We start from the raw sequence: 18554 nt of genomic DNA, 5'->3' as shown, positions 1-18554 counted from the left end.
GCCATCCTGAGGACGTGTGTCCTGGTCCAGTCTAGTCATCTCCTCCACACAGGCCCAGCAGGACTTTCTGGTAGTCTCCTTTAGTGTGTTCCTACAGACAGGGGCCACAAAACTCCATATACTAGACTGCATATCTAGACAAAGTTTCTTTGGGTTTAGGAAACACAACACTTGTCCTGTAGAAATGGATTAGCAATGTGCACAGAAAACGGCCAACAGAAGAGACTTACAGTGATGGTCTGGTACAGCGACTTCCCAGTTATGGCCTTAAACTCGGTCCTTATCTTCTTAAGGTCCACCTCACAGCGCGACACTATGATCCTAGTTACCACCTTCTCCTTGGCTCCCTTGCTCTGAAACACACACACACACACACACACACACACACACACACACACACACACACACACATTAAACACATTAAAGACTCTCCTGCTGTGTGATGCAACCTCAATGAAAGCCTTATGCTGCATCAGCGCTATGTTACTGAGAGGTGAACTTTTAAACATTTCCTTTCAAACTCGTATGAAAAAGAGAAAGTTTTTCAAATGAGAGAAACAGTCTGAAATACAATTACCTTCATGGCATCACTGAGTCTTTTGGCAAAGTAGACCTGTTTGTTTTCAAAGCAGTCGACTACAATGGAAGAGGTCAGAGACATGAGAGACTGTATATCCATGGATAAAAGACTTTTCTAGACTTCTAGACTTAATTTTCTTAATTTGTTTTCATATGACATGAAAAATTAAAGCAAATAGGTAATGTGTCTATTTGTTTCAAAACAGCTTAAGGTAAATGTAGTTTTTTTTCAACAGAATACGAATAGTTTTGATGCATTTTGTCAGCATCTCAGAGAGAAGAATAAAGATGTAATGGTGTGATGGTGAGGATGATGATGGCGAACCCAGTGTGAGGAAGGATTTCTCCAGGTCTCCTTTCACCTCCTTCCTGATGCTCTCTTGCATGTCATAGGGACTGTAGCTCTTGTATCTCTCGAACACTGTAGAGGAGCGTATGTGGTTGTTATAGTGGGACACTGGCGTTACTACTGAAGTAGGATTAATGTAGGAGACTCGGGCACCTTTCTGAAGATGTGGGACGCTTCTCTCTGTGAAGATGGTGATCCATGTTTTGACATCGGTTCCTTTCCGCTTCACGCCAGCTTCATACAGTGCCTGGAGAAATGGAGTATACAGCTTGTAAAGTCAAACACATCTGCCCTTGTGTGGATTAATTTTAGGATTAAAGGAGATATTAATCCAATATTCTCAAAAAGGTTTCAGAGTCTAGAGGACTACATTTCATTTTAAATCTGACTGAAACGTTATAATGTAACAGTAATATACTGTGGTTTGGATTAAGTGTGGTCAACGGCACAGATGTGTTCTGACTTACTCTGGCGTCTTCGTCGATTTTCTCGTAGTCAACAACGCTGCCGGGCTCAGCACGCTTGGCCTGTTAGAAGGTCAGATGACTTGAGTTGACCATTACAGCAGTGCCACTTCAGAAGCAACACCTCCTGCTTTATATCCTGACAGACTAAATGAATATACATTTGAACTGCTCACCTTACTAATGTATCATAACAAGGTGTGTGTGGTACCAGGTCCCCCCCGTGAGCTGACGGCTGACGGTGACTCACCTCTACTAGAGCGAGCAGAAGTTTGGCGAAGTCTCCTGAGGTGTCGCCAGCCACATCCTTCTCCAGGTCCTTCTTGAACACTGCACATACATTAACAGGAAGTTATTCTTACTTACTTTAAATCACCAAGTTCCAAATGCAGAACCTGTCAAACTTACATTCTTTGTAGACTTTCTTAATCTCGACCAGCTCGGCATTGCTTCTAGAGCACAGGATCTCGATGAGGCTTTCTTCATCCGTTCCCAAACCCTGCAACACACACGGGGGGGGGGGGGGGGGGGGGGGGGGGTTGTGTGGGTGTACGCTCTTCAGTCTGGGTGTGTGTGTTGGTTTTGAGATGGTCGTACCTTCATAGAGTCTCTGATCTCAGTAGCATCAAACTGAGAAGTGCTCTTCATTAATCCCAGAATGACGGTCTCTAGGGGGCCCGACAGTGCCCCCTTCAGGGCAGAAATCATATCCTGCAGAAGTGCGTTTTAGTACTTTAACTGCACTGATAAAATAGTAGAACATTTGCTTGTAACAAAATAAAACTGTATTCTGACCTTCTTGGCTCTTTTCTCATATGCAAAGGCAATTTCACGTCTTTGGCCATATGTCCGTTTGGTAAGGACCTGAATAATTGTCTGTTCATCCACACCTAGGATATATAGGACATGTATGAGTGTATAGACAGACAGATCATATTTTCCTCTCTACATAATTCTACATGGGAACACTGTTCACAATATATTTTTGGATAAAAGTTCCCTTGCTTGTCAATATTTTGTCAAGGCAATATTACATCATATTGTAATTTAGTCTTTTGGGCTGGCAGGGAGACCACTACCAAACATGTCGACGATGATTACTGCAGCCACAAAGACCTCACACACCCAGAAAACTTTCCACATCCCATCGCAGAGCTTCAGACAGGATGATGACTCACTGTTGACTCTGACCACCGTTTGTTAGAGCACACGAGCCTTTAGCAAGCTGGGTCTGCTCAACCTTCATCTTACCTTTTGTTTTGATAGCCGTCTCAATTCGGGCTGCATCTTTGTCAGGATCAAAGTCACTCACAGGGACCACAGTGGGGCATGTTGGCTCACTGGACTGAGACATGTTATAGACATGTTATAGACATGGTCCAAAAGGAATGGGTCATTATAAACGATACATGTGCAGAATTTCAGGTCACATGTAGCACCCAAATACCTGAATTTGGGTCAGAAGTAAGCCAAAATATCCATTACATCTTGAGAACGCTTACCCCAAAATTAAGTGAGAGTTGACCGAGGAACTCACTGACCAAGGACATCCTGTGGGTGAGAATACATACAGCTAAACAATAATGATCATTTTTAACAATAATACCCTGCGGTTTAATTAAAGGCGCCTGATCCACTTCCCTAAAAAGCCCCGTTTGGAAGTGAGAACGGAGACCTTTAAGAACCCCATGCTGCCTGAGTCACAGGGTTATGCAATGAAGTTGAAGAAAGCAAAGGTTGTGTTCTTCATGCGGAGGACAAGCCTGAGTTCAGCTCCTCACTCGTCCCACAGAACCCGGCCTCCTGATTCATTACGAAGGGCGGTGCTAATGTACTCGAGGGGCTTTTGTGCCAGTCACTTGACAATGACTCAAAATTAAAAAATTTAAAAGAATGAACAAGAAAAAAAGCCTTAGGTGCTCACTGTCTCACTGTTATTCTGGGGAGTGTAATATTCTGGGGAGTATATTATTCTGGGGATTATATTCAGTGGTGTTCCTGAGTGGGGTTTTGCATCTCAGGACTTCCTGGCTATTGATTACTAAACTCTTCTCATTCCTTCAGCTTTAGCTATGAAACCAGATATCATAACTAAGGTTGGACAAAAATAAGAGGTCTTTGTTTACAGTTAGCTCAAGGAATGCTGAAAACATCTTCTGTTTTCTGGCAATACAGATGCCAATATATTTCTATGGCAAAGACACTGAGCACAAAGGCACACCCATGAGACAAGAAGAGGGGAGACGTCTCAAAGCACGGGAGTCACTACACACCCACCCACAGGCCTCCACAGCAGGCTGGAAACTTAACAGAATTATCTACAATCTATTAGAAGACGTGTCTTAACTAGACAGCTTTTCTTACTAGACTACTGCAGCTCATAGCCAATGCCAGTGAGCAGTAATTATTTTTCTGGTTGTCAGTACAACTTTCTCTCCCCCCCAACCCCAGGTAGTTTATACAACTACTTCAGCGACTGTGGTTTCAAAGTTATCAGCGAGGTGTGAGTTTGGACTTACCTAAGAGAGCAGTAAAGCAGTGCTGCCTAGATGAGTCTCAGCTACGAGGAGTGAAATGGGTGTGGTGGTTAAATACCAGCTCTCTTCCAGATCATAGAGTCCTGCCTTTCTGTACAACGCACCACTGGAGCACCTCCCAGTTCCCTCCTCCGCTCACGGGCCAAGCAGAGTGGCCTTAAAGTGCAACTACACTTCACAATGTTCCTTTTAAAAGTCAACAAGAGGTTCCAGGACCGCAATGCTCACGTTACCCTCAAAATGGTTTTGGGTGAAGTAAGAGTGTTTCTACCATATCAACAGAGCCGGACACTAGACACAGAGACAAAAATGACACAGTGTCTCATTCTACTGCAAACTGTGTTCATGTTGTGCAGATGTAACACACCCAGGCCAGATTAAGACTAATAACAGACTGGTCCAAGACCAGAGTTTATCCATATCTGCAAAACCAGTAATGAGTGTTTGTTTAAAGAACTTTGTTCTCACAAACACAAAGCTAAACTTTGTGCTTTTAATAGATGGATTCAGATCAGCCATGAGTCACTACATAGAACCGCAGGAAGTAACGGAAACTAAAGTACTTAAACTAAAAACAGAGCATCCCAACACTCACCCTGAACAAACACTTTAACACCACGTTTACCTGTTTTTACCACATTTGAATTCTAAAATAAAAAGAATGCATGAAAAATGTTATATGAGTAGATGAATAATTTATTGATAATTTACAAATAAACTTACTTTTAAATTCTTTTAAGCTTATAAACTATGAAAAAAAGAAACAAAGGCAAACTACAAACTGTCAAAGATTGCAAATGAAAAGGTAAGAATACATTAAGTAATTGAATTCATGATCCTAGATACTCAAAAACCCGAGTACAATTCCAAAAAAAAAAAATCACAACATCTGAGAAAATGCGGAGGCATCCAGACGTTAGTGCAGAGTCACTGAAGTGGAATTTTCAACCTGTGACGTTTGACCTTAAGTGAAACAACTGCTCTTACTCCAGGGTAAGAACCTGGATATTCCTCCTCCTCCTTCAACAATTCTTCACTCTCTTTCAAGTCGTCCCACTTTCAGTGGACTTCACTGCTGATTGGTTTGCAGGTCCTTCTTCTGTTTGGACCTTATGTTCTCTGTCCAAGTCCCTTTGTGAGAGGGACCCTTCCACTTTTTTGTCTTCTTCTTCTTCTTCTTCTGAGCTTGACCAGGGATTCCCACGTTCTGCTGGGGTCCAGGTGCGGTGGCGTTCTGCTTCGCTCCTTTACCTCGTTGTGCCTTTGAATTGTGAGACAGTTTGAGAGAAAGTGGGAGAGAACAGTGAGAGTGCGGACAGAGACAGAGAGAGGGAGAGAGAGAGAGAGATAGAGAGAGAGAGAGGGAGAGAACAGAATACAGACACATGGAGGTGGAGAGAGAGAGAGAGATAGAGAGAGAGAGAGGGAGAGAACAGAATACAGACACATGGAGGTGGAGAGAGAGAGAGAGAGAGAGAGAGAGAGAGAGAGAGAGAGAGAGAGAGAGAGAGAGAGAGAGAGAGAGAGAGAGAGAGAGAGAACTGCTTAGATTCTTCTGGGGGGAAAAGCAGCACACACATTACACATTCCAGTTTCTTAACTCAAGCCTCCTCACGGTGACTACAGCCAAAGGTTATTTGTAGAGAGGGCACTCGGTAACGGCTGGATGTGATGCAGGTTCACTCGGACAAGTTCAGGGCTCCACACCAAACGATTACTCAAGGAGCCAGTGGCTCCTAAAATGGAAAAAATGGGGTGCCAATTACTTTTTCGAGGCACCATAATATAAAAACTAATAAGCATTGCAACACTCACCTCGTCCGATATGTTTCACTTCGCCTTTTTCAACAAGCTAGCGCTTAGTGCTAAAGTTTCAGCTCGGCTACACTGCTTTGCGAGTCACGCTGTTGATGGAATTCCTGCAAGCATGCATGAATTTTTTGATGGGCAGTGACGTCCATGTGAGTGGTGTTTAGTTTCTGTCTTGAGCCCTGTTAAAGGATGTATGACTAGAGACTAGACTGGCTCACTGAGCCCTGTGTCTCAGGCAGTGAGAGTATGATAATACACATCATGCTGTCATCGTGCCACCATAATATCACAGAAACCACACACATTGTGTTGGGCTGTGGAAGACGACAGGCAAGTTCTACTTGATACAGAATTTCACCCGAGGACAGACTGTATCCATAATCTAAGAGTTGATCAGCACATTTTCTCCTGGCCTGTGGAGAGATGCATGACGTGAACAGGGTGTGTGTGAAGAGCTCCAGGGTTTTCTACAGCCAGCCCTCAGAATGCGCTACAACACAGGAAGGTGTGGCTGAGATCCCCAGAACATGTAGCAACGCGGACTCACACTGCAGCTCTACGGAGCTGCTACAGACATGCTCGCCGTTCTTCAGGGGCTGACACGTATTTGAAAGCAATGTAGTGAGGGGGCTTCAGGCAGCCCTCAAACATTAGCACCGCACTCTAATGATGACGCTTTTGCAACCGAGAATGTGCAGACTGGACTGACTACAAACATTCAAATATTTTAAGTAGGGGTGACCTGCAATAGTTGCTGATTAGACTATAGTCGACTATACCCCCTAGTCGACTATGAACGTCATAGTCGAATGTACCATTCTAACTGCATGGGGGTGCCCAAGGATGCTGCTAAGAATTAGTTGTTACATGAAATGTCTGTTTTCGTTATATATAGCCTTTTGTTAAATAACATCATCCTAATTTCTGTTAATAAATATTTTTAAATGATGTGTGCGCATTAACAATAGGCATCTTCCTTACTACACATTAATAAATCACACCCTGCAGTTGCACAATCCAAACAAGCGGAGCTGAACACTCTACAGGATAGTCAGCATCTACCAAGATTATAACGGCTACTAAAAAACTTCAAAAGTTTTGTAGTATTTTGAAAAAGATAAAGATGAATCAAACAAAGTGAAGTGCAAGTTATGTCATCAACGTCTCATTTCGCACGACAACAACCAACATGGCATACCATTTAAAACGGGTAAGGCGAAAAAAAAAACAGTTCAGCTGTTTGTCGTTTCGGTCGTGTCGTCTCTTCGCGATGCGTCTCAGCAAGTAGGCCTTTCCTTATCTTTTTTTTGCTGTTGTGTGGCAATTTTTAAAATTTATTTTCAGGCAGGCATATTTTAAATAAAATATTTTTGACATTTTGCACAGTGCCTGTCTGAGTTCGATATGCGCACTGACGGTTAATGTTCTCTAACGTTTCATCAAAAAATAAACAAGTAAATAAATAAAAGCTGAATAAAGCCAACCTACCATGTTTATTCATTTATCTGAGTGTTTTAGGTTTTTACTTTGAAGTGGAAAAAAGTCCTGAATGAGAACGAGATCCCGTTTAAGGTGCTCTAGATTAAAAAAAAAAACCCAATTCGACTATTAGTCGACTAACGGGATAATCTGACAAATCAGATTCGACTATGAAAATACTTAGTTGAATACACCCCTAATTTTAAGAAATAATCTTCAATATTGGGAAATGAAAAAACAACGGGACACAGTAGTCTCTGGATACCATGTACCTGGACTATGTGTACCGGTGTGTGGACTGTGTTGCTCAGCCTACCGTGGGCGGTGGACGGGGGGGGAAGGTGCAGGGGGGTCTCCCGTGTTTCAGGTGGATGGGCATGAGGTGGGTGGGGTCGAGGGGAAGCCAGGGCACCCGGGGGTCCACGGGGAGCACGGGCAGGCCGCAGTGCGCCACCTGCAGGTCGTAGGTGCTGCGACTGGGCTTACTGCCATCGCTGGCTTTGAAGATGGTGATGAAGGCCTCGGCGGGTCTGTGGACCAACAGGTACCGCCCCTCCTGTAAGCTGGAGCACAGAGGGAGGAGTCACAACGAGAACATACAGCTACCAACGTGCTAACTGATTAGCGATCTTGCAAATCAGTAATGCTGATAACGTTGACAATGTTGCTTAAGTGAAATTTAAAAAGTGACAGCTCTAGCAGTTTGAAAAGTGTACTCTTTCTAAATAATTGTTTTAATGTCAAACCAATTATTTTTGTAGTCTTACAACACGAGATTAACCTCCCTAAGTGAGGAGGCGGATCTGTTGTGGGGTTGGCCGCTTATTAAAAGACTGACTCAGGAATGAGAACAATAAGGAACAAGAGATTATTTGTCAAAACATGCTTTTCACCACAAACCCAGTTTCACTTTTACTGGACTATTGTCTTGAGGTCATGACTGTTTCTTCTTGGGATCAAGATGAAGATTATCTCAGGATATCAATTTTATTTACACTAGTAATGTTATATACAAACAAAATTATTTTCAGAATGTGAAGGACTTTCAAATATCAGCAACACCAAACTAGGCAATGAAGTTGGGACTTTTAGGAAGCAGTGAGCTTATCTAGAGTTCCTCCGTGTGTAGAGCTCGTCAACACTTCTCAATAACATTCTTGTCAATTTTCAACAATGACCAGGGTATCTGCACATTTTTTAATCTCAAATTCAATGACTTTTAAGACCTTTTTAATACCTCTCACAAGAAAAAATAATACCAGGGTTGCCAACTTTTCAAGATCTCTTGGAGTGAGATTTGAACCTGGAGAAGGTGGCGAGTGTAAATTGTTGACGGGGGGGGGGGGGGGTGCACAACCTCGCGAAGCAACAGCACGCGGGGACCTCGCGCAGGGGCGGAGCCGCCGCGATTACGTCATTGTCGGCACTCGAAGCCTCGCGACGGTCGCGACGCGTCATGTATAAACAAAGCTTGAGGGGTTACGGCACATGCAGCGCCGTGCGCAGTGCCCTAGTGCCTGTACATTTACATTGAATGGTCCAATGAAGGTAATTTAAAAATCAGGACATTTCCTCACAGGACGTGAAATACGTCCCGGGAAATACAGACGTTTGGTCGCACTACACAGTAGACAAATCATTTTTGGCACTTACAGTTAAACTGCAGTTAGCAGCGAATGACTCGATATGCATATTACTATTACGAGTGCTATCATATCGCTTGTGTTTTTCAGATTTCATATGAGAATCCAGCGCTTTACAGCCCCATTGTACCAAGTTTAAATGTTTTTCGGCAAGTTCACATCGCGCCTCATACGAATCACTGGAAGGTTTCAGCCAGCCACAATATGTTTTCATCCTCCAGCCACTTCACTGAAGGGACATTTACCCATGTCTGCATCCTTGTATTGTTGTTCCCGCCGCAGCCCTCAAATATGAAAAGCAGCTTGCTAGGCAGCTAAAGCATCGTCTGCTGTTTCCACCTGTTAGGTGACGTACTACCGCCATTAGGCGGAGTATACGGCCGTTGCGGAAATGATCATTATTGTGGGATATACATCGTTAAAATAAAACAGAAAAACTGAGCAACACTTATTTAATGCCTCCCCTCCTAAAATTCCAGACATTTTAAGACATTTTTAGACCTTGAATATGTAAAACTAAATTTAAGACATTTTAAGACTTTTTAAGGACCTGCGGGTACCCTTATAATAAGAATACAGTGCTAACGTATACATAATTGAGAAATCACCCTCAGCTGCCTGAATTAGTAAAGGATGACTAGATCTCAGCAGCTTTGGCCAAACAAACAAATAAAAGGACTGTTCAGTTCTCACTGTGTGACTGCCTCCTCAGTGATCTGGATCAGCTCGGAGTGTCTAATCCTACATTGCAACACCATGTAGAAAAAAAAGAGGTGGCTCTCTCTCTCTCTCTCTCTCTCACTCTCACTCTCACTCTCACTCTCACTCTCACTCTCTCAAAACCCCCCTAAACAAACCAAACCCATTTGTTATCTAGATGGGACAGGCTGCAAGAGACCGGGAACCTGCTGAGGGTCGAACAGGAAACTCTTTGGTGGTGGGAGGCGTGTCTTTCCAAGCTCATCGCTAAGCGACAGACCTGCCAATCAGTGTGCTTGCTTGTTCACATGGGCAGACCGTTCCTGTTCAAGCACAGTGAGGCGTCTGGCCCCGCACAGCCTCTGGGAGCTGGCGAAGAGCCCGGATCAGCACAGAACAGGCCGGAGAAAGGCCAGGAGAGACGCCTGGGACTAGCTACAGCGGGGACATCTGAGCAGACACAGCACGCTGCAATGACACTGTTAAAATGAAACCCTGGCGGGACATGAAAACTTTGGATGGAGAGGGAACTCACCTGGTGAGCTTCTTCAGAATGTGGTGAAGAGTGTTCAAGCATCGAGCTGGCCTGCACGACAAACACAAGCGCATCAGAAACCACCACACAAGCACGTCTGTAAAACAAACATCTCAGAAGGCGACTCGTCACCTCCTCAAACACACACAAAGGGCAAAGGGCAGGTGAGGATATGCACACAGCTACAATCTGCATACTTAAAATCACAGGACGTGTTCTGGATCCAGTCAGCCGGGAGCTCCTGCAGCTGCAGCAACTTTGATGTGTGTGCACTGATCCGACCTGCGCGTGCACACACACACACACACACACACACACACACACACACACACCCACCCACACACACACATTACCTGGAGCATTTTCATGCAGCTCTGTCTGGTGTGCTGACTGCACTCAGGTCTATCCTGGGACCGTACCGGTGGATACACTGGGCGCCACTCCGCGTTGCATCATTCTACTTGACAAGGCAGGCCAGGCGATGTGCTGATAGGCTGAGCCATCTGAACAGACCTGCCCCCACCTGCTCCCTGAGCCAATCAACAGCCAGGCACTTTCCCATGATGTAACCCGTTAGTATATATGAATGAAGTTAATTCAGGTTGCCTTTACATCACAAGCTGGTTTTGCCTGGGAGGCGTGAGCTACACATCACACACACACACACACATCACACACACAGACATTCGCTTTCACAACCTCGTCAGTCGTCAGTGGCAGAGCAAATCTCTAATTTGACTTTATTCAGAATTTTCTTGCAGTGATACAGAACTCAACTTAAGCCTCTCTGGCCCAGTGTTTAGTGAGAAATTTAGGGTAAAACTATAATTGGGGCAAGATGATCTAATAACTAGAGAGATCAACAATCATGGGTCTCTCAAAGCTTCAGAAAGTTCTCAAGAACACTGAGCAGATAGATACACATGGCGGGACTCCAGGCCGCTGTACCCACTAGAGCTGAGAACACTCAGACAAAGACATGGTGCACCGGCACTGAAAGGCCAGGGTGTAAATCCGTAATCCTTTGCCAAATATGCACCAGCCGACTGTAGCGAGAAGTCCAAACCGGCTTTCACCGGGGCTGGGTCCTGGACTACGCCCAAGACAAAGACCAAGTAGTTTTTCCTTAGCAGAAGGAATTTCAGAGTGAAGAGAGGACGAGAACACTGTAGTCCTGCTAGGGTTCAGTTCTTCACCCTCTTAACACACTTCCTCCTGTGGTGAGTCAAACAAGTGTGTGTGTGTGTGTGTGTGTGTGTGTGTGTCCCTCCGGCCCCACTGCACATTATTTTCACACAAATATTTCTTCTCTAAACAAGCACAAATGTGTCTATGCATCCAACACTAAACCTAAAGTGTGCAGGACTAGAAAAAAACCAAACACACAAACAAAGGCAAGAACTGCGTCTACGCTGGCGTTCCGACGGTGGGAGCCATGGTAACGGGGGCTCCAAACAGACACAGTTGCTATGTGAGTCATGTGGGAAGCATGTAGCTGCCGAAGGGGGAGGAGCTTCCTGCAAGCAGGAACTGCACCTCCGCCCTGTCCACACACACACACACACACACACACACACACACACACACACACACACACACACACACACACACACACACACACACACACACACACACACACACACACACACACACACACACACACACACACACACACACACACAGTGGGGCCGCTCTGTGCACCTAACCGCTCTGTGAGAACCTCCAGTTACCAGGCAGTATCAAGAGAAACAAGTGGGACTGATACTATTATACTGTTATTATATACACTGTGTGTGTGTTGGCATGTGTGTGTGTGTGTGTTTGTGTTTATGTGTGTGTGTGTGTGTGTGTGTGTTTATGTGTGTGTGTGTGTGTTTATGTGTGTGTGTGTGTGTGTTTATGTGTGTGTGTGTGTGTGTACCTATGAAGGAGGCGGTGCTGGAGTGCAGGATCTGCTCAGCCCACAGTTGACACACTTCACTGTGGGTCAGACTCTCACCTCCGTAACACACCTGGTACTCCATCTTGGGCAGAACGTGGACAGGCACCCCCTACACACACAGACACACACACACACACACACACACTTTCAAAAGGTAACTCACCACTCACTTAGCAATACGGTAGGAGACCTAATAGGTTTGATAGTGTATGTAGAACAAAGTGAACCTCATGCCAAACACATCGGAGGGTGTCGTGTGCGTGGGAACCAGCGACAGGAAGCACTACAACCTGCAAACACTCTGATGTAACCCATTGAGAGGACCCGGTGTGTTTATAGAGGGGGTGGGGATGAGACAGGCCCAGACCCGCCTCGTCTCTTTACAGTAACCCTCCGCTGCAGCTAAACCCTTGAGGCGGAAAGGCGGGGCGTTTGCGGAAGGTGTGGGGGCAGGGAGGCAGTCTGTGATCCACGCTCACCCTGAACACGCGCAGGTCTCGTCTGGGGTGGGCGGCACCCACGCTGCTACGGACCATCAGCAGAACGTCCTGCAGGCTGTAGAGCTTGTAGAGCAGGCTACCGTCCCGCGGTGGCTCGTAGTCACAGCCGTCCTCTCCGCTCGCCAGCAGGTCCTCACGGAGCAGTCCTGCCACGACGGGAGGAGACGGGCGTCAGCGCCAGCTCCCCGCACACGGACCGGACCGGACGCCACACGGACCGGCGGCAAACACAGGGAGCAAAAACATTCGACGCTAACGAATAAGACCACGGGCATCACTGTATTTTTACACTAGGAAGTGACAGGTGACCACTCCTTTCCTAAGAGAACAGGAAATATTAAGTGAAATTTAGCTTCCCTGCAATTTCTATTTATATTTCTGCTCTGTTGACACTTGAAAGCTTCGAGGAGATACGTAGAACTGTGTCTTCACCTCCAGTATAAACAGACATATACAGAACATCTTTCGTGAATGGAGAGTGAGATTTGCTCGAGGAATGTAGGGACGAAGGTGAGACGGTGGAGCTGAGCACTAACTTGTCCTCGGCGCCGTGGGCCGGGGGGTCACAGGAGCAGTGGTCACCTCCTGCAGGCCTTCTCTGGACTCCAGGTAGGAGGAGACGCAGGACTTGACCAGGGACGTGGCATGACCGGCCCCTCGGCCCGCTGGGGAGCTGCCTCCTGCCGGGTCGGGCGCTTTCGGAGGCTCCTGGCCCGGTGTGGCCTTCAGCATGGCGTCCTGCATGCGCAGAATCTGACCCAGCTGGTCGCAGTGCCCAGACAGCAGAGTTCTCTCGGCCCCCCTCCTGGCCCCTCTGGCGGGTCTGGTGGGGGTTATTGGCCCGGTTGTGTCCGAGGACCTCTCCCCGGAGGACGGGCTCTCTGGAGCAGGTGGAGTCAACCGAGTCTTCTTTGTCATGCTCTCCGGCAGAGATACCGGGCAATCGATAACCAGGTGCTCCTCGTCTGAATCAACACTGGGAACTGAGGAGACCGAGCTGTGTCTGGCCCGCTTGGCTGGGGGACAGTCCCGGGTGGAGAGCTCATGGACCTCGGCTGAAGGAGCCTCGCTGGACAGAACGTCTCGATAGGCCTCGCCGCCCTCCTCCGTTACTCCGCCCTCTACAGCAGTCTTGGCTGCTTCTGCGTGAACCTCCACCGGGGTGGTGGCTGCTGGTGGAATGGCCCGAGCTTCTTCAGTCGGGGATTGTGGGCTTGGACATTCTTCCAAGTCGGCTTTAGGTGTAGATAATCCCAGCACAGCAGTTGTAGGTGTAGATAATCCCAGCACAGCAGTTGTAGATGTAGATAATCCCAACACAGCAGTTGTAGGTGTAGATAATCCCAGCACAGCAGTTGTAGGTGTAGATAATCCCAGCACAGCAGTTGTAGGTGTAGATAATCCCAACACAGCAGTTGTAGGTGTAGATAATCCCAGCACAGCAGTTGTAGGTGTAGATAATCCCAACACAGCAGCTGTAGAACGTGCTTTAGCATCCTGCTGCTTTACTTTCTTGCTAAGCTGACAGGACTCTCCAAAAGACTCAAAGTCTGTAACGTCCACCTCAAAGTCTATGTTGGTATCGTCAAATGAAACAATGGACCTAGAACTCTTCTCCTAAGAGGAAATAAAAATAAAAAAAACACACAACCAATAAGAAAATAAATAAATAAAAACAATCTCCTGCTATTTTCTACAACAGCAGCCCACTGTGGATTTTCCACATGCTTTATTTCCTACACCCACCGTGAATGAGCTTTAAAAACTAGTCTAAAATGACTCGGTGAAGTAAAGATTACTTGTTGGTCAAAGTCCGTTTCCTTGCAGTAGTCCTCTGAGGTAAGGAAGAAGACGGAGTTGGAGCCCGTGGTCTTGTACGCCAGCGTGAGGCTCTCCTCGTGAAGGAGGAGACTTCTCTCCCTCCAGCTCATCTCCGTCTTCAGGAGAGGAGGGTCGACGTACACCGTCTTGGTTCTCCCTGTACAGGAACAATCGCACCACTCAGCCTTTACACATCAGAACACGTGTCGGGTCGGGAGAGACAGGAGCCGGTTCTGGCCCGCTGGCCGGGTCGGGGCTGAGGGGATGGTGCACGCTCACCTTTGGTAGCGTCACCTTTAACCCAGACGGGCAGCTCCCAAGGTTCTGAGTAGATGGTGCTGTTGTTGACGAGCTGGAGGAACGCCTCCTTCGCCAGACACACGTGGGGCTCGTAGATCGCACTCAGCTTCTCCGCGTTAGTGTCAGTGCTGATAGGCTACAAAGCAATAATCTGATGCTCATGAGCATGGATTCATTGAGACATGACTCCATCAACTCGTTTAATACAAAAGAAATACAACAACGCCCTCTAGTGGCTATTTTGACAAAACCGATTCATCTCATCCAGGGAAAATAAATGGTGTACCACATAGAAAAACACTTACGGTGTGTAAACGTCTGGCCTTTTTACACGGAGAAATGACGGCTGACAGGGAGTCATAATCCACAGTCAACTGTGTGTTTTCGGCCAGCATTCTTTTTTCTACCATCTCTATGTTGCCCTAAAAAGAAAACAGGAATCAAATGAGTTAAACAAAAGCCTTTAAACAACTATACCCACAATTCTAACATTTCAAGACTTACCATTGCAAGCAGTTGTTTTTCAAAGTTGAGAGAAATGTCTGAGACAAACTTGCCTCCAGTCAAACTAGTGATTTCTTGGATCGTGTAAAGCTGTGGATAGTTCTTCATATGGTCCAAACAGGCTTTAAAATATTCCTGTCATTCAGGGGTAAAAAAAAAATTATTAAATACTTTTATTCTAATGATGACAAACAGGGCGCAGGGGAAGACACAGGGTGATAATCTCAGCTGTAGTTGTCTGAAGGTCGGTCCTGTACCTCACAGTAGCGGTTAGCTCCTGGAGGTAGGCACTTGTAAGCATCAGCACACACTTTAGAGACATCCTGCAGGTAGTTCATAAACTCAGCTATCTCCATGTTCACTTTTTCCATTAGAATCTGTTTTAAAAACATTCAAAGGGGAAATATATTTACATTCCAATGCCAGCTGGAGCATTCTGAACCGCACAAACGCAAACGAAGGCAGCCTGGGTGAGTGAGTGAGTGCAGGCTCGCCTGTGGGGCTTTGTGGAGCTGTCTGCTTCTCAGTAAATGTAGATAGGTCCGCCTCTCTTTGATGTTGAGAGATGAATTGCGGGGATAGGGGACGTCTGGGTCAGGGAATTTTTCCAGTGCTTTGCTCTCAGAGGGGTTATTCTTCGAGTCAGTAAGAGTCTGACTGCCGTCACACGCAGGTTCAGAATGACTCTGGCTGGTCCTGGTGTTGGTCTGTGGCGTGGTTTGGTTTGTTACAGTGGGCTTTGGTTCCGAAAAGGCACCAGCTGGCTTTAACTTACTTTCTTCTTTCACTTTAACCATGGCGTCAGGACTATAAAAGTGAGGTAACTGCTTGGTTAATGCAATGAACATAATGTAACATGAAACAATATAATAGAAATATATAAATAAAAGGTAAAAAATAAAATTCTGTACAAGTTCCCATCTGATAAAGGAAAATTAAACCTGTTTGATGTTTTTACCTGACACAGAGTACTAGTAACTGCACAACATGCACAATGTCTCAGACAATTAGGGTATACAGTAATGCACCTGGTTAATAGTTTCAAGAGGTCAGACAACAATGAAAGTCCTGAACGGTCCTGTAGACATGGTAATTTAAACTACACTGTTGATGACGTTGACTATTACTAAATACTATTACTATTTCAGTGTTTAAAGGGTTTAAAAACTAATTTTGAAGCAAATGTCAATTGGTGAAGAACTTAAACGAAAATAAATCTAAGGGTCTAAAGAAGGACTGCTCTTCACCTCTGCTGTAGCACACATACCACAACAAAGCCTGAACTCAAATATTCAGGAGGCATTTTAAGGGGTTTCATCATTTCTCACTTTGAATGTACACGCTCTATGTGAATGTCATAACACAGACCGGTATGATGCGTTTTAATGGAGGCTTTAATAGCTACATATTCCATGGCTGAGTATATGTGCATGTGATCACTATAATATCTCCACGTATGTGCACGTGATCACTGTAATATCGCCACGTATGTGCATGTGATCACTGTAATATCTCCACATATGTGCATGTAATCACATGTGATCACTGTAATATCTCCACATATGTGCATGTAATCACATGTGATCACTGTAATATCTCCACGTATGTGCATGTGATCACTGTAATATCTCCACGTATGTGCATGTTATCACTGTAATATCTCCACGTATGTGCATGTGATCACTGTAATATCGCCACGTATGTGCATGTGATCACTGTAATATCTCCACATATGTGCATGTAATCACATGTCATCACTGTAATATCTCCACATATGTGCATGTGATCACTGTAATATCTCCACGTATATGCATGTGATCACTGTAATATCTCTACATATGTGCATGTGATCACTGTAATATCTCCACGTATGTGCATGTGATCACTGTAATATCTCCACCTATGTGCATGTGATCACTGTAATATCTCCACCTATGTGCATGTGATCACTGTAATATCTCCACCTATGTGCATGTGATCACTGTAATATCTCCACGTATGTGCACGTGATCACTGTAATATCTCCACGTATGTGCATGTGATCACATGTGATCACTGTAATATCTCCACATATGTGCATGTAATCACATGTGATCACTGTAATATCTCCACGTATGTGCATGTGATCACTGTAATATCTCCACGTATGTGCATGTTATCACTGTAATATCTCCACGTATGTGCATGTGATCACTGTAATATCGCCACGTATGTGCATGTGATCACTGTAATATCTCCACGTATGTGCATGTGATCACATGTGATCATTGTAATATCTCCTCGCAAGGATCAATGCTGCAGCTCCTATTGCTTTTAGCTATAGTGGATCTGTGGAACATGGTGCTTTAATTCCAACTGAACCTCAGAAATGTGATGTTTTCAACACTCTTACCTTGTAACTGACCTGCGCGTTTTATTTTTCTAGATGGCACCGACTCATTATTTAATTCTCTGTAATGCCACAGTGCCCCGATCACACCAGAATCTGCTTTACGAAGCAAATCTCCGTTGAGATTAATGTACCTTTGCGAAAACGCCCAGAGCTCCTTCATGGTGGGCGCCAGTGAGAACTTGTCGAAGGTGTCTTTACAAAACGGAACCGGGTCGCAGCCGGCTGGGTCCTCCCTGTACGGACATCAGTGTTAGATCTGCACACATCTACATCCACACCATCTACACTAGTGACCAACTGTCCAAACACATGGGAGTTATTATTTCATCTCGGATAACACAATCATAAATCATTAATGTCACTAGTTAGGTGCAATGAAAACAATACTTGCCACTTCAGCTCCATGCCCTGTTTTATTTAACCAATGTTCCCCAGAGTTGGGGTGTACAGACTGCTTAGATAACCCAGCTGTCTTACACACCACGTTACAAGCACAACAGTGCAGCGGTGAAGAGTCGCCGTGTAGAAACAGACGCGGTGTTCATGGTTCCGCACCAACAGCCCTCAGTCCTCATGCGTTTTAGTTCATTCACGCTTCTTAAGGTTTATTACTTGAAGTCATGGGATTAAACATAGTAAATAGTAGAAATAAATCATTATCTCTTTAAAAAACATTTTATATTTTTGGATGTTAGCCTGAAGTAAGACACACAGTAAATGAGAGCCCATTACAAGCGGTAAATTTTATTATGGGATACCAGCACATAAAGCACATCTAAAATCGATGTGTCCAATGCACTTTTAATAAAGGTAATATTAAAGGTACAGTTTCTAAGTACAATATAACAACATTCATATTAGAATGAAAAGTATTTAAAAGACAACATTAAATTTCTTATTTTTCTTTACAGCTGTATTTACAAAATGAATCAAAATACTTATTTCCATATTTAAGAATCAGACGAAGAGAAGGAGCAAAACTACTATTGTGAAGACAC

General features: G+C 45.1%; 2 protein-coding genes across 2 annotated transcripts in view; both read right to left on the bottom strand.

Annotated features, from left to right (window-relative positions):
* anxa2a (annexin A2a) overlaps nt 1-4021 on the bottom strand; it is a 4222-nt gene extending 201 nt beyond the window's left edge. Inside the window, exons 1-13 of the mRNA XM_077007471.1 lie at nt 3912-4021; nt 2895-2943; nt 2644-2737; nt 2188-2282; nt 1990-2103; nt 1801-1891; nt 1643-1722; nt 1396-1455; nt 1082-1175; nt 905-1000; nt 578-636; nt 231-353; nt 1-91 (exon numbers count right to left, since the gene is read on the bottom strand). The exon at nt 1-91 is cut by the window's left edge and continues 201 nt beyond it. Coding sequence (XP_076863586.1) covers nt 32-91; nt 231-353; nt 578-636; nt 905-1000; nt 1082-1175; nt 1396-1455; nt 1643-1722; nt 1801-1891; nt 1990-2103; nt 2188-2282; nt 2644-2737; nt 2895-2942 — 1014 coding nt within the window. The 5' untranslated portion in view covers nt 2943; nt 3912-4021 and the 3' untranslated portion in view covers nt 1-31. The remainder of the gene's footprint in view (nt 92-230; nt 354-577; nt 637-904; nt 1001-1081; nt 1176-1395; nt 1456-1642; nt 1723-1800; nt 1892-1989; nt 2104-2187; nt 2283-2643; nt 2738-2894; nt 2944-3911) is intronic.
* A 572-nt stretch (nt 4022-4593) lies between these two features.
* ice2 (interactor of little elongator complex ELL subunit 2) lies at nt 4594-18093 on the bottom strand. The gene is made up of 15 exons (XM_077007468.1): nt 17944-18093; nt 17688-17785; nt 15659-15971; nt 15422-15541; nt 15165-15299; nt 14966-15082; nt 14640-14796; nt 14339-14517; nt 13076-14156; nt 12519-12685; nt 12019-12148; nt 10295-10379; nt 10098-10148; nt 7537-7783; nt 4594-5190 (listed from the first exon to the last, which is right to left on the bottom strand). Exons 1-15 carry the CDS (start codon nt 17959-17961, stop codon nt 4999-5001), a joined length of 3090 nt encoding a protein of 1029 aa, XP_076863583.1. The 5' UTR covers nt 17962-18093; the 3' UTR covers nt 4594-4998.
* Between the last annotated feature and the right edge of the window lie 461 nt (nt 18094-18554).

Source organism: Brachyhypopomus gauderio, chromosome 5 (genome assembly GCF_052324685.1).
Source record: "Brachyhypopomus gauderio isolate BG-103 chromosome 5, BGAUD_0.2, whole genome shotgun sequence".
In the NCBI taxonomy this organism is placed as follows: Eukaryota; Metazoa; Chordata; class Actinopteri; order Gymnotiformes; family Hypopomidae; genus Brachyhypopomus; species Brachyhypopomus gauderio.
Note: the sequence above shows the minus strand (reverse complement) of the source record. Positions and strands in the feature narration are given on the sequence as shown.